We start from the raw sequence: 13,340 nt of genomic DNA, 5'->3' as shown, positions 1-13,340 counted from the left end.
GAAGTCGTTCCGCCTCTCAGAGGTAGTAACAGAGGCTAAACGGCGTCAGTGTAAACAGCGGAGCTGTGGGCCGAACAGCTGTTTGTTTACACCGTGCGCACATTTTGCTTCCGCAACGCCGGAACGCTGTAAAAACAGGCACTGGGGCGGCGTTACGCCGACGTTGCTTGGTCCAATGTAGAATGACAAAGGCTGCAGGATGGGTCGGGACTCGTTCTGTAGTCCTCAGTTCCGGGTCTGTTCAACATTATGTGTCATACCTGAATGGATCCGGGAGGACCCGGCTGTGACTGGAAAGGGTTCATGATTTAAGTGCTGTGTGTGTCTGTGTGTGTATTTTAACTTTAGCAACAAATAAAGTGTAACTCGCATGAGAACGTGAGGTAAAAGAAAGAGCAACAACGAGTCGAGCGACGCGTCACGTGACTGCAGGCTCAGAGAAAAGTTGAAGCCAAAGCCGGTAAAGATGGATACCTTCCTGGCTCAGGTGGTAGAGCGGGCGCCCCATGTACAGAGGCTACAGTCCTCGTCGCACTGATCGCAGGTTCGACTCCCGGTCTGCCGATCATTTGGTGCATGTCATCCCCCACTCTCTACTACGTTTCTACGTTTGTCATCCGTCTGCGTGACGGCAGGTGGACTTTTAATCTGAAATAACGAGTGGATTAGCGTCGCTGTTTTTATCAACACCACATGGATACCAGAAAACTTGTGTTTAATGAAATGTTGGAACTGTGAAGACCTCTACAGGAGACCTCCTCGCTGTAAAGTTACTGTGTATGTAACTTTAATGAAGACTCTAGTAATACAGAAGTGTCCACAACTAACAGTTGTAGTGCCCTCCATGTGACTGCAGTATTTCCCAGCATGCAGCGCTCTAACCGTGTGAAAGGTTTATGTCTCTGAAACACAGTACTGAAGATCAAAGCCTCCTGCAGCCTGACAGCAGCATCATTTTTATGACTTATCTTCCATTAGCTCTGTGATGGCGATGACAAGGCTCATGAGGGATTCAGTGTTCCCTCAGAAAAGCAAACTCCTACTTACGGCTGTCGTAACAGATGTTGCCGAGAGCTCTGCCGGTCTGCAGTAAAACCTCCTGATCGCTGGAGTTTAACAGCTGAATTAGAGGAGGGATGAGGCCGGCCTCCACACAGGGACTCCGCATGAACTCTGAGGGAGACAAATGTGTTGGAAAACAGGTCAGTATAAAAAGTTTACTTTGTTTAAAGAAGTCAAGAGCAGCAAACTGCATCACATTATACATCCAACCTAAATATAGTTTCTGTAGCGAATGTAGAGGACGATACGATCAAGATATGCCGGGTCTTGGATAAACACAGAAATTGCAAATCAACAGGTACAAATACCAAAAACTGACACGTTTGTTATGATGTGATTAATGTCCCTAGAATCTTTATAACTTAGGCTGCAAGGTTATGTAAAAAGAATAATACACTGTGCCATGTTTTTTCATGAAAGTAGAAACCTGAATTAAATATTTCTCAGACGTTAAGTGAACTCTGAGCTACGGCTACAAATGATTCGCACGATTAAATAAACCTGACTGGCGGTGATATTGACGTTTAAAATGCTCGGCAAGCGCTCCCTAAACTAACAGCCGCTCCCACAGGGGGCGATGGAGAGGTTTGGGCTTCGCTTGCGGGGGAGCCGGCATGTCATGTGATGAACGCCGACCTTGAGTAGAGAGCGGTGTTTCAGTTCAAAGAGTGACCATGTTAACTGGTGACTTTGAGCCGAATGCGTCTGTGGTTGCCGTAGTTACAGCTGTTAATAAAAAAAATGGAACTGAAGCTGTGTCCCAATCCAGGGGCTGCAGCCCTCGAAGGCCGTATTTGAAGACCGATTGCGCCACAGAGACGTGTCCCAATTCGAAGGCTCCTCCAGACGCGGCCGACAAATGCGTCCTCCGTTAACCCGGCTGCGAAGGATCCATTGTGTGCATCCTTCTCGGCCCACCGTGTCCCGAGATGCATTGCGTGGAAATTCAAACGAGATGGCTGACTTTTAAACGGCCGAGGAATACACTTTAAAATGTAAAAGTTTTTGGTTTCAACTCAGTCGAATAGCTAGCGTTACACATGTTTAAGAAAACGAAAGGGTCCTTGACACTAATTATCCTTAAAATAATAGGTTAATTTACGCTGTGTTAGTTATGCTAGTTCGTTAGCCCGCTAGCTACCTGTTGCTAGGCGACAGGAGCAGCATTTGGTAACGCAGACCATCTCATTTCAGTTCGGCTTTAACGTCTACCCAGGCTATGAGCATCCTCCGTGGACCGCCTCCTTCGAAGGCTGCCGCCCATGATTGAGACACAGCTTTAAAGTGTTGATCTGTTTATTTAAATGTGAAAGTACAATAAAAATTTTTTAAAAATCGTGATAGTCATTTTGGCCATGATGATTTTTTTAGGTATTCTCGTTTTAATGAGCAAAAGTCTTTTGATAGTTTCGACAGAGAGAGAGTCCACACTGGGATTGTTGCTTATTGTGATGTAGAGTTTCTTTAAATGGTTCATATCCCTAAAAACTCCATGAAACCTTAAGATCATGTAGGTCGTGCTCTAGCTCAGGGGTCTCCAACTGTTAGCTCGCGAGCTAACAGTTGCTGGAAGAGACAGACAATAAATGCACCTTGAAAGCCTCTTCCCACTTCAATCAAATACACAGATGTCCCGCCCCCTCCAATACAAAATACTAGGATAGGCCGATCAGCTGTCAGTAACAAACGGTGATGCAAGTTTGTCAACGTCTGAACCTAACCATCCATCCATCCATTCTCTGCACCGCGTATCCTGTTCAGGGTCGCAGGGGGGTGGAGCCTATCCCAGCTGTTATTGGACTGGTCGCCAGTCAATCACAGGGCTGACACATAGAGACAGACAACCTTCCGCACTCACACCTACGGGCAATTATAGAGTCACCAATGAACCTAACGAGCATGTCTTTGGACTGTGGGAGGAAGCCGGAGACCCCGGAGGGAACCCACGCATGCACGGGGAGAACATGCAGACTCCACACAGAAGGGTCAGTTATGCTGTATGCCAGTGGAGCTAAAGCGAGGAGTTCGGTGCTGTTAGCCTGTTTAGCCGTATTTATGATGGACGACGCAGGTGGCCACGCAAAGAAAAAGCAGAAAACATGCTACTTCAACGGGGAGTGTGTGTGCCTCATGTGTGGTACCAACGTTTCAGCGGACAAAAGAATCAGCAGGGGGCGCCACAGAAGCTCTTGGCCACTTTCTTTTTTTCAAAGTAGCTCTCACATGAGAAAGGTTGACCCCTGCTCTAGCTTTAATGGTTTATATTTTTTTAAATATTGGGCTTTGTTGCCTTTAATGACAGGATACTGGATAGAATGGGAAATGAGGAAAGAAAGTCATTTTCCTGCTCCCCTAACTGTTGCATCCTGATAGTTACCCCCCCCCAGTTAATCTGTGATGCTTTATGACAAAAGTTACAAATGGTATAAAATGAGAAACAGTATGTAAACATGACCGAACTGTCACACCGTCCTGATTTAGGCGGCCATGTTGGATTACCTGCGTTTAAGGTTCTCTTTTATTGTGACGCCTGCGCTGATTACACGAAGGGGTTTTAAATCTCGCCTGGTGCCGCTTTAGACAAACGAGTCGGTTCAAACTGTCAGACAGAAAGGCGGTCGTCTTTAGCCCAGCAGTCACTTGGCTGCTTGCAGACATTTCCGGAAGCGGTGACAGATAAATGCCAGCGGGTCGCTGCCAAGCTTGGCAAACTGCTGGGGAGTGATCATTAGCTGCAGTCTTGCAAGCTGCTAAGAACCCATTCATTATCCCAAACCTTTTCTTCCCCAAGTTCCATTCGCGTCTGCTTTTTTCGCCTCTAAAAGCTTCTCCTGCGCTCTCACTGAGGCATTATGGAAATGGAAGCTCTCTGACACAGCAGTTATGCAAGGTTTGAGTCCTTGCACAATAACGGCTCAGTCAGTGACAGCTTAGCTCTGAGACGCCGAGCAGGGCTGCTGAAACGAGCCGAGGTCTGAGAGGCACGTCAATCAAACGTGAAACTCTTTAAATTACTGATATATCTGCGACTAAAAAGGCTCCTTCATTGTCCCGCATTAACGGAGAACACATGTAAAATGTAAAAGGATGAGAGCAGGAGGGAGCGCACAAACCGAATACTGACGAGTGGAGGAACAGGAAGCTCACCGTTTTTGGCCACCTCAGCGATGATGTTGGCTACTTTCGGGGTGCAAGAATTCTGGGGCTTTAGCAGGCCGGGGAGAAGGGGGAGGATGGCCATCTCCTGGATCTTCATGCTGGCCTCGGTGTCTGTGGTAGGGAAACAAAGAATGATGTCAATCACATTAAGAAGGAACCTATATAACCTAAAATCCATATAGCCATTCAATATTTATTTATTTGTACTTTTTAAATGGACTGGATTAACAGCTAACTTGTTTGTTTATCGTAGGGATGCACGAGATTATCGGCACGTTATCTGCAGATATGTAATTTTTCTGCAGCCAATGAACCAACGCTTTAATTCTGCCTAAATGCTCGATGATTCCCTGAAAAAGCTCGACGCGAGTGTGAGTGCACACTGCCTGCACCACGCCTCTTCCGTCAGGCGTGAAGAAGGGTGCAAGATGCCGGCGGTGTGGCAGTTTTTCAATGATTACGAAACGGACAGCAACATGCGAGGAGGGGCCGAATCTCATCATCCAAGCCGGTTAAAGTTGTGTGAATATTACAGTTTTATTTGAAAGAAAATCTTACATACAGGGATGCACCGATACCACTTTTTTTCAGACTCCGGAGTCGATCGCGCCCGGAAGCGTCTCTTCGCTAAAGATACGCGCCCGGGTCTGTTTTTGACGGAGGCCGTTTCAAACACGCGTCAAGCTGAACAGAGCAGATCGTTCCAAACAGGAAGTCACACATGAAAGCAGCATACAGCATCCGGTCATTTCAAAATAAAACACCATGTTCAGACCGGTACAGACTCCCGTTTTTTTTCCGTTTTCACAACAACACACTGAGATCTTGATAAAGGACACGTTTAATTAAGAAGTGTACTCAGCCTTGGTAGAAGCACCAAAATCACTGAACAATCTCCAAATGAGCCGAGAATCAACCTCGGAGGAGCAAACTGAACGGTTGTTTGTGTGTCGCTCTGTTTAACGCTGATGTCATCGCGTGTCCAGCCGCTTGGGCCAGCGCTCCGCTGCGCTGCGGACCAGACACGCTGCCTGTGGGCGAGGGCTCGCACCGTCTGACGGACCAGAAACGCGGCGCAGACGGAACGCGCCGGACACGGATCCTGAGGGATCCAGGCGTAGGAGTAGGCATGATATCAATTCCACTGCAGCGGAGACGTGATGCTCTCATGTGCCTAATATATCGGTATCGAAACGTTCAGGCATGTCAGATTTTTAAAACGAATGCGAACTGATCACGGCAATGCGGGTGAAGAGCTGACGGACTTTTGTTGCAGATTAGTGAAGGAGAACGAGAAAATGGTGAGCGCTCCTTTTGCACGAAGCAGCCATCAAGTAGCAGATTGACATGTTGCAGGTAATTTACCTCACAGCCGCACGTCCAGCGACAAAGTTTATAACATTGCAGTTAATTTCGACTGTACTTTGTGTTTAAGCTCTATTCCTCTATAGACTCATGCGTTATTGGTGTCGTGTTGGACCAGGACTCGGATCTGCAGGTTAACACTATTAAATAACTCGGATCAAGACAGAGGGCAGAAAAACACTTGATCAAGACATGCCTTTGAGACTTGGATCATGATGGATGTTAATCAGACTTCACTCACTGTTGTTGGCGAGAGCTTTCAGCAGGCAGTCCAGGCAGCTCTCCACGCTGTCTGTGGCGCTGTCTGAAGACGCTAGCTTCAGCTTCTCCAGGGCTTCACTCAGATTATCTGAGAACAGGAAGAAAACATTTACAAAACGGTTTAAATTCAGGAAGATGAAAACGTCAAAGGGAGAGCGAGACATGAAATTTTGGCTGGTATGTGCGTCTCGTTCGCGACGCCCTGGATTTTACTGGCACTGAATTTGTGAGAAGTTTCCTCCTGGTGTGAAAGAGGTGTGTAATACTGGCAAAAATAACACTCCAGTGTCTTTGGTAGCCCTGTGATGGACCGGCAACTGATCCAATGTGTGCTGGGATAACTTCCAACGAGAGACACGCAAGGGAGAAGAAGAGAATATCCTGACATTTGACACACCTTTGATGGAAAAAGCCGCTGTCAGTCAAAGCTGGAGACAGTCGTACAAACAGCTCGTGGTGTCGGCCATTCTACATTCCTACAACACCCAGCATGCATTGCGCCCCTCCCTCTGAAAGGAGCGGCCCAGCGAGAGACGTTGGAGTTAAATATGACCGTTTTCTCTACAGGCGACGGCTCAGAGCGAGACAGAATATGAAACACGACGAGAATATACCGGCGGATCATCTTCAGGTCTGCAGTCTACATTTCAAACCTGACGATACTGAACGAGACATGACGTCGGAGGCGGGCGTCCTAGAATGAGGAAATGTATTTTAAAAAGCTCCCTGACGTGTTTGGCGTAGTCTGGCGGAGGTTTTCCAGGGCCCAGTGGAGAAGAGGATAGCGTCCTCCAAAAGGCACAGAGCCAAATTGCTTATTTTCCTACCATAATGGCATCAGCTCCCCTTGATAGCATGATAGCACTGAGGTTGAAAATCGGCGAACTGGCCCTTTAAAAGTCTAATGGCTAACTTGCAATGCCATACTATCCTAGCAGCACGTCCTGATGTGGCCTAAATGTGGTCTGCAGTCTGCAAACAAAAGCTAAATGTGCAGTACGCCAAAAATACCCGGATGTCGTACTGACTCGGAGAACATCTCCAGTATGCATCGGACCAGTCTGCCTCGCCTGCTGTATCCCACAATGCAAAGCGCTGGAACGTCACAGCGGCAGTTGAAATGACGGACAGCAGCAGCATTCCAGCAGAAGGGGGCGCTATAGCTAAAGAAGCGGCGGTTACCGTTTACTTCCGCCTGGCGTAGCATGCTGCAACATGAATTTGAAAAGCTCCTCCATACTACAGACGACCGCCGCGCGCAGTATGCAGTATATAGCATGTAGCATGTAGCATGTAGTACGGCATTTCGAACACAAAGAGCCCACGAGGAGGGGCCCAGTTTGAATGTGTTGTTGACAAAATGCAAGAAAAAATCCTCCCTACTATACCTTCCTAATGCAATCTATGTTTTAACATGAAACTGTAAGGTTCTGATGTTTTGTTCTCTGTCTCCACTTAGAAACCATCTCAACAGGTGGTGTGAGAACACGTCCCTGTCGGATGTTGAAAAGGTGTAAACGCTCCCTGAACTGTGACTGTGTCTCTACTAAGTCTGGAAACAGCAGCTACAGTTGCAGGGAAGTTCTGTTCTCACATGCAGAAATCATTCTGTAAATACAGGTGTCATCTGTCTTCCACAAAAAAAATTGTTTTAAAAGGATTGTTTTGCCGCACTCCGTTTCGCAATGACGCTCTCGTTTTGTCCTGTGATATAAACCCAGCGCACCCCGTTCCCTCAGCAGTGACCTTTCCCCCGCCCACACTCACTCGCCAGGCTGTGGCGGCGTGTAGTTCAGTCCGAGCCGAGGTGACGGAGAGAGAGAGCCTGTGGCCAACAAGAGAAGGTAAAAGTAATTCGGCTGTTTGGAAACGCTTCAAAGAGTCTGACGAGGAGCAGCAACAAATACTGTGCAAGGTTCAAAGTTCAATCACCGAGCTGCTCATGACTTTATTTTAATATTCATTTTATGTATTATAATTTAATTGTACGTTTTTTGGCTGAATAATGTTTGAAGTTCAAGAAAACACACTGTGAAAGACCCTTTTTGAAGACGAAAGTTAAATAAATGGTTGCTCTTGACCAAAGTAATCGTGATTATGGTTTTTGCTGTAATCGAGCAGCCCGACCTTTTACGAAACATGCAGCCAGAACAAGAACAGAAATTGACCCCAGGGGGCGTCGGGTTAGCTCAGCAGTTAAATCGCGCGTCCCGTTCAGAGGCTACAGTCCTCGATGCGGCGGCCTCGGGTTCGACTCCCACCCCTCGTGCCATCTCCACTCTCTCTGCCCCTGTTTACGACTCTATCCACTTTCCCTCTCAACAGAAGCATAAAAGGCCCAAAAAATTAGAAATGAAAAGAGACAAAATAAATACCAGACATGAAGCTATTGTAAAAACAACGATAAAAACTTTATGGCTATAAAATTACGCCAAATTAAAAACTGAATGCAACACAAAAAACACAGGTCTTTAAGTTCCTTTCAAAAAAACATGACGACTGATGATGTGCAGCAAACCAGCCGTCTAACAGCAACATACAGCTGATGCAGCTTCCAAGCTAACTCCTTATCAATCAGCTGTTACAGATGGTGCACAATAGATGATCATTTCTTAATTGATTTTAAACAGGGACCTCAGACGTGACGGATTGCACGCTTGGCATCTCACAAATACTCGCCTCGACTAAACGTGACTTCAGGAGAAACAAACATGGAGGCAGACTTCAGTTTACGACCAGCTCCGCCACCGTATTTCTCTCCTTAAGAGTTTTATTTTTCTCTCTGCACTCCATCATGAGGACCACAGATGATCAACGTGCTTCACTGTCTGCCACATTCACCGCAGAAACCGAACCAGTGATTTGTAACTGCTGTACGTCCATCCATCAGATGCTCTGAATCCGTTCAACATTCATGTTATTAATCAGTGAAAGAAACACATATTAAACAGCCTTTTTCCTCATGATATAATATGCAACGACTGACTGTAGAATGAAATTGTCTCCGGCCTCAGACATGTTTGACAGCTGAGCCCTCTTCACTGGAGCTGAATTCTAAACCCTTTTTAAAGTCTTATGCAACATTCAGAGCAAATATACATTAGCAAGGCTAAATGCTGACTAATAAATGTCTCAAAAGCACAAAGATTAAGTGCAGTACATGTGCTTTATGATCTACAGCTCGGTTTTTGGCCGCATTTTTACTCACAGTCCACAGTCTCAGCAAAACCTGATTAGGACTGACCTGTCGGGTTGGGTCCAGAATGGCCTCTAATTACTCTGGAGGCTGACACACTACTTTCTCGTTTATTTTATCGATCGTAGGCACAGAATAAGATTCATTTTAATTATCTGAAATGGTTACAATAACAGCACAGTGCCTACAAACCAGGTGCTGATAAATTGCATAAGGATTGCCGACACTGTTGCAGTGACCTGGTTGCACATCCATCCCCTGTGAGAGGCATCAAATGACAACATGAGCGATCCGGCAGGGGATTAGGTCTTGTGTAATATCTCTTAAACTGTCAGATAAAGATTGTTCTCGATGTCTTCCAGGCCCTCATGTGTGCACAGATTTACAAATGGGATCGATTGTAAATCTAAGGCATGTTTTAATGTGCATTTGATTTAATTACATTCAGAGAATGAACCAGGATGAGTTTATAATCAATAGTCAGTACAAACAGTGGCATTATAAAGAGCAGTGCAGAATAAACAGCAACACGAAGTGGGCTGCTGGATCCTATTGCATAACAGCTGTGGAGATGGAGGAGTGCCATGTACACCATCAGCAGCTCTGCCATTTCAGGGGATGTAGCTTCATTCATTTAGCATCTCCAGTCCCAGCTGAATTACATCAGACAATAATACATCATATTTTCACAGCTAACACAGCAAAAAGGGAAATAAAATCACGACAATAAGAGCGGGTAGTGGATGGAGAGTGAAGGAAGCAGCTACCCCACCCGAGTACTGAGGCTGACACGCACGCGCACGTACACACGGTGTAGCTAGTCAGCTTTTTATATGACTAACGTTAAAATACATACAAATGAGAATGTAAACAAAGTGGTACTTGCTAGTGGCATTACTGTAAGCAACAACACAAAAATCACCAACAATACACGGCTGTTTATGGGCGTTTTCATTCATAAAAAATAACATTTTGTGGTTAAAATGAATGTAAAACAGTTCTCGTTAGCGGGCTAGCTCGGCTCAGCTGGTTAGCTAGCTGGCTGTGTTACTCACCCATCTCAGCAGGATGTTGCTACGTAAAGAAAAAGGGGTGTTTAGCTCTCCAGGGCAGCTGTGAACCGAGTCGTACGATACTAGCCAGAGGCCACGCTTTCCCCTCACTGTTCGTCCCTTAAACCGCCCTAAACTGGTGAATTTAGCGGGTTGAGGTTTGCTAGCTAGCTAGCCGGTTGGTAGTTAGCGACAGCAGCCTCCGGGGCGGTCGGGCAGTCCCGCTCAGATGGATGCTGCTGTGCAGCGGCCTGTACACCGGCTGATACACGGTTAACACATCTGACTTCCTCTCATATCCACACCGACAGTCAGACCTGCTGGCTGGCGCTCCCTCGGACGACTGGCTCAGTGTGACATGCCACAGTCAAGTCCGCCGAACGGGAGAACAAGTATGACTTCCGGTCATATCCTTCAAAATAAAACCTTTTAAAGAAGTTACATAATTACACATGAACGGTAGATTATAGATGAAGCCCGAGAGCATACCCTGCTTTATCATCTACTTGACTCTCACGTTATTAGCAAAATGGTTTTCGGAGGTATTAAATCAAGTGATAAGTAGGCTCCTTTATTCATGGAGTTTTATACAATCTGACTTCTTTTGGTCCAATTTTGTTGTGCAGTGGTTGATCCTGGTGTGGTTGGTTTGTGGCTGGTCTGGTAAGAACTGTTTGTGCTCCCCCGAGCCGTGCCTACCTCTTCCTGTCACCTATGCACCTATATACACACACGCTGGTGCATCTACTGCTGACTAAAGTGTGCAACTTAATACTACAAATATATCTAAACAAAATAATGACATGCCAACAATAAACAGAATATGGCTCCTACGTAGGTAACGTGAATGCATTTGCAGGTGTTGGTGAACTTTCACAATGGAAAAGAAATAATACTCTTTAAGTACATTTACAAACATTTGTTTAATGGTGCGCTTCCTGTTAACGTTATCAGAGAGATGTCAGAGCGACGTCTGGCAAGGGGACAGTCCCCGATGAAGGCTGCTGATTACAGAAATTCTTGGACACATGCAGGTGCTACATGGTGCAGGCCTTAAAACAAACATGGCAGCAGGCTGGAGTACTCATTTGAAATTAAAATGAAAAAAGCCCCTAGAAGCATAAATTGTACATCACAGGCTATATTATTAAAGTGCTGGGTGAAATGAGAAACATGAAAAGGTTTTGCTATTCCTAGAGGGGGTAAAAATGTCACAGTTAACCTAAGGGTGGTGTTAAAGGACAGGTCGGGGGGTTGTTAAAATTTAATTCTCTGCAGATCATGAATGTGTATGGAAAATTTCCCAGCTTGATGGAAAGATATCCTGTGTGCAAAGTCGAGATTTCTCCTCTGTGGGATAGCCTACTAAAAACACTCAAACAGCAGCGCTTATCATTCTGCATTAGGCATGTATGTTTAGTCTAGAAACACAACGATGTTTTAAGAAATATTGCACTGCTTAATATTCATTAAACATCGGAAAGTAGTGATAGAAAAGTGTAAATAAAACGACACTGTGAGTTTGTTTTCCTACACGCGCCCGCGTCAGTGAAAGCCATGGCAACAGAACGAGGTGACGTTTGACCGAGGTCACGTTAGGGCGTCAGATCTGTGTGACCTCTCTTTTTGCACTCGAGCTTGACCCAAGTTGACCTGTTTGCAAAACCTCTCTGCTGGAAAGTGGAAACTTTGTGAATCCTGACCCTTCGCCTGGAGATCAAACACTCGGACACCTGAGCTCAAGACACACCTGAAGAAGAAGACCTTACCTACGGTACCTGCTGGAGAGATGGCTTCCGACGGACCCCCTGTGGAGGATCGCCTGCTGACCCGGATCAGACGGTGGCTCACCAGCTTTGCTAGTAAGACATCTTTTAATGTTATTTTAAATGTATTTATTTAAGTCTTAAACGTTACATTCAGAACAAAATGAGTGTTTAGTGTTTATGGTTGTTGGCCTGTTAAGTAAACACTGTTTTAGGTTTAACTCTTTAATTCTGGATTTCCCGGGATATATGCGGAATATCAAAGTTCAGAGGTCAAAGTTAAAACTCTGATATTTGTGTTTGAGGGCATCACATTTTCTAAATATAATGTCAAGATTTTAGGAACATATGGAGACTTTGGCCATTTTCCAACAATGATAAAAACATATTTGTCTTGTCACCATGGAGACGAAGGAGCGTGTGTCAGGACGTTAGAACGCGCAGGCGTAAACAAACCGCTGCTCTGTGGGGACAGTTTACTAGCAGGCTATTATTGTTAACATGTATTTATATTTATAATAATTAAATCGTTAAACATATTCTGAGAAGTGTTTTGCTCGTTCATGTTGTATTTTCATGTGAGGGCAAAAGACGAAATTGGTTTGTCATGCATATATTGTGCGGATCCACCGCCTCCTTCACGCGCATGACATAAATCTAATAAATTGTGACCCTATCTAAGCAGCTAGTGTGCCGTGCTAAGACGCACATATATTTGTGTATATATTTTGGTGAGGCTCTGTTATTTATTGCGCACAATTTAATCGAGGTAACTCGTTTTGTCGTGCGTAATGACGCATGGAGTTCTGTGACACGTCCAAGATTGTGGCCGCATCTTTTGAAATTTGACTTTAAACCTATAATATTATTGTCGGTGAAATTGTTAATGTTAATTAAATCGTTATTTATATTCTGAGATGTGTTTTGTTCGTTCTTTTCTTTTATCTGAGGGGAAAAGACGAAATTGGTTTGTCATTATTGATTGTGCGCGTCCACAGTCTCCTCCACGCGCATGATTTGCAACTGATAAACTGGGAGAGTAGCCAAATATGTGCACGTGCTGAGCAGTGCCAAGAAGTCCGTTTTGTCGTGCGTAATGACGCAAAGAGTTATGTGACACATCCAACTTTTTGGCTACATCTTCAGTGTTTTAAATATTTGATTTGTTTAACATAAGTGTAATTTTTTCCCGTTTTAATTACATATTTACTAAATTATAATTAATAAGACATAATTATTAAACCCTTTGCCGTGAGGCTTTTTAGCAATCTTGTTTTTCCTTTCACAACACATCACAAAACATTTATTTGTGTGTATCGCTAATTTTAATGATCTTTATGCAGCTGATTGAGGTCTTATATGTTTTCTGTGTCTGCTTTTTATTTGCCTTTAATATCGACTCATTGTGTCATTGTCGGCACATTAGAGTTCATCCAACTCAGTCTGCAGGTCTTATTATTCACAGCATGCATCCGAAGG

At 44.9% G+C, this 13,340-nt stretch overlaps 1 protein-coding gene across 2 annotated transcripts in view; it reads right to left on the bottom strand.

The window, feature by feature from the left end:
* rap1gds1 (RAP1, GTP-GDP dissociation stimulator 1) overlaps window positions 1–10,433 on the bottom strand; it is a 31,647-nt gene extending 21,214 nt beyond the window's left edge. For both annotated transcript variants that reach the window (XM_069672125.1, XM_069672126.1), the window contains exons 1-4: window positions 10,099–10,433; window positions 5,828–5,935; window positions 4,210–4,332; window positions 1,048–1,173 (exon numbers count right to left, since the gene is read on the bottom strand). In XM_069672125.1, coding sequence (XP_069528226.1) covers window positions 1,048–1,173; window positions 4,210–4,332; window positions 5,828–5,935; window positions 10,099–10,102 — 361 coding nt within the window. In that variant the 5' untranslated portion in view covers window positions 10,103–10,433. The remainder of the gene's footprint in view (window positions 1–1,047; window positions 1,174–4,209; window positions 4,333–5,827; window positions 5,936–10,098) is intronic.
* Window positions 10,434–13,340: the final 2,907 nt, after the last annotated feature.

This window comes from Semicossyphus pulcher, unplaced genomic scaffold (genome assembly GCF_022749685.1).
Source record: "Semicossyphus pulcher isolate SPU_LCO1_2020_fin unplaced genomic scaffold, fSemPul1.0.p SCAF_21, whole genome shotgun sequence".
NCBI lineage: Eukaryota > Metazoa > Chordata > Actinopteri > Labriformes > Labridae > Semicossyphus > Semicossyphus pulcher.
Note: the sequence above shows the minus strand (reverse complement) of the source record. Positions and strands in the feature narration are given on the sequence as shown.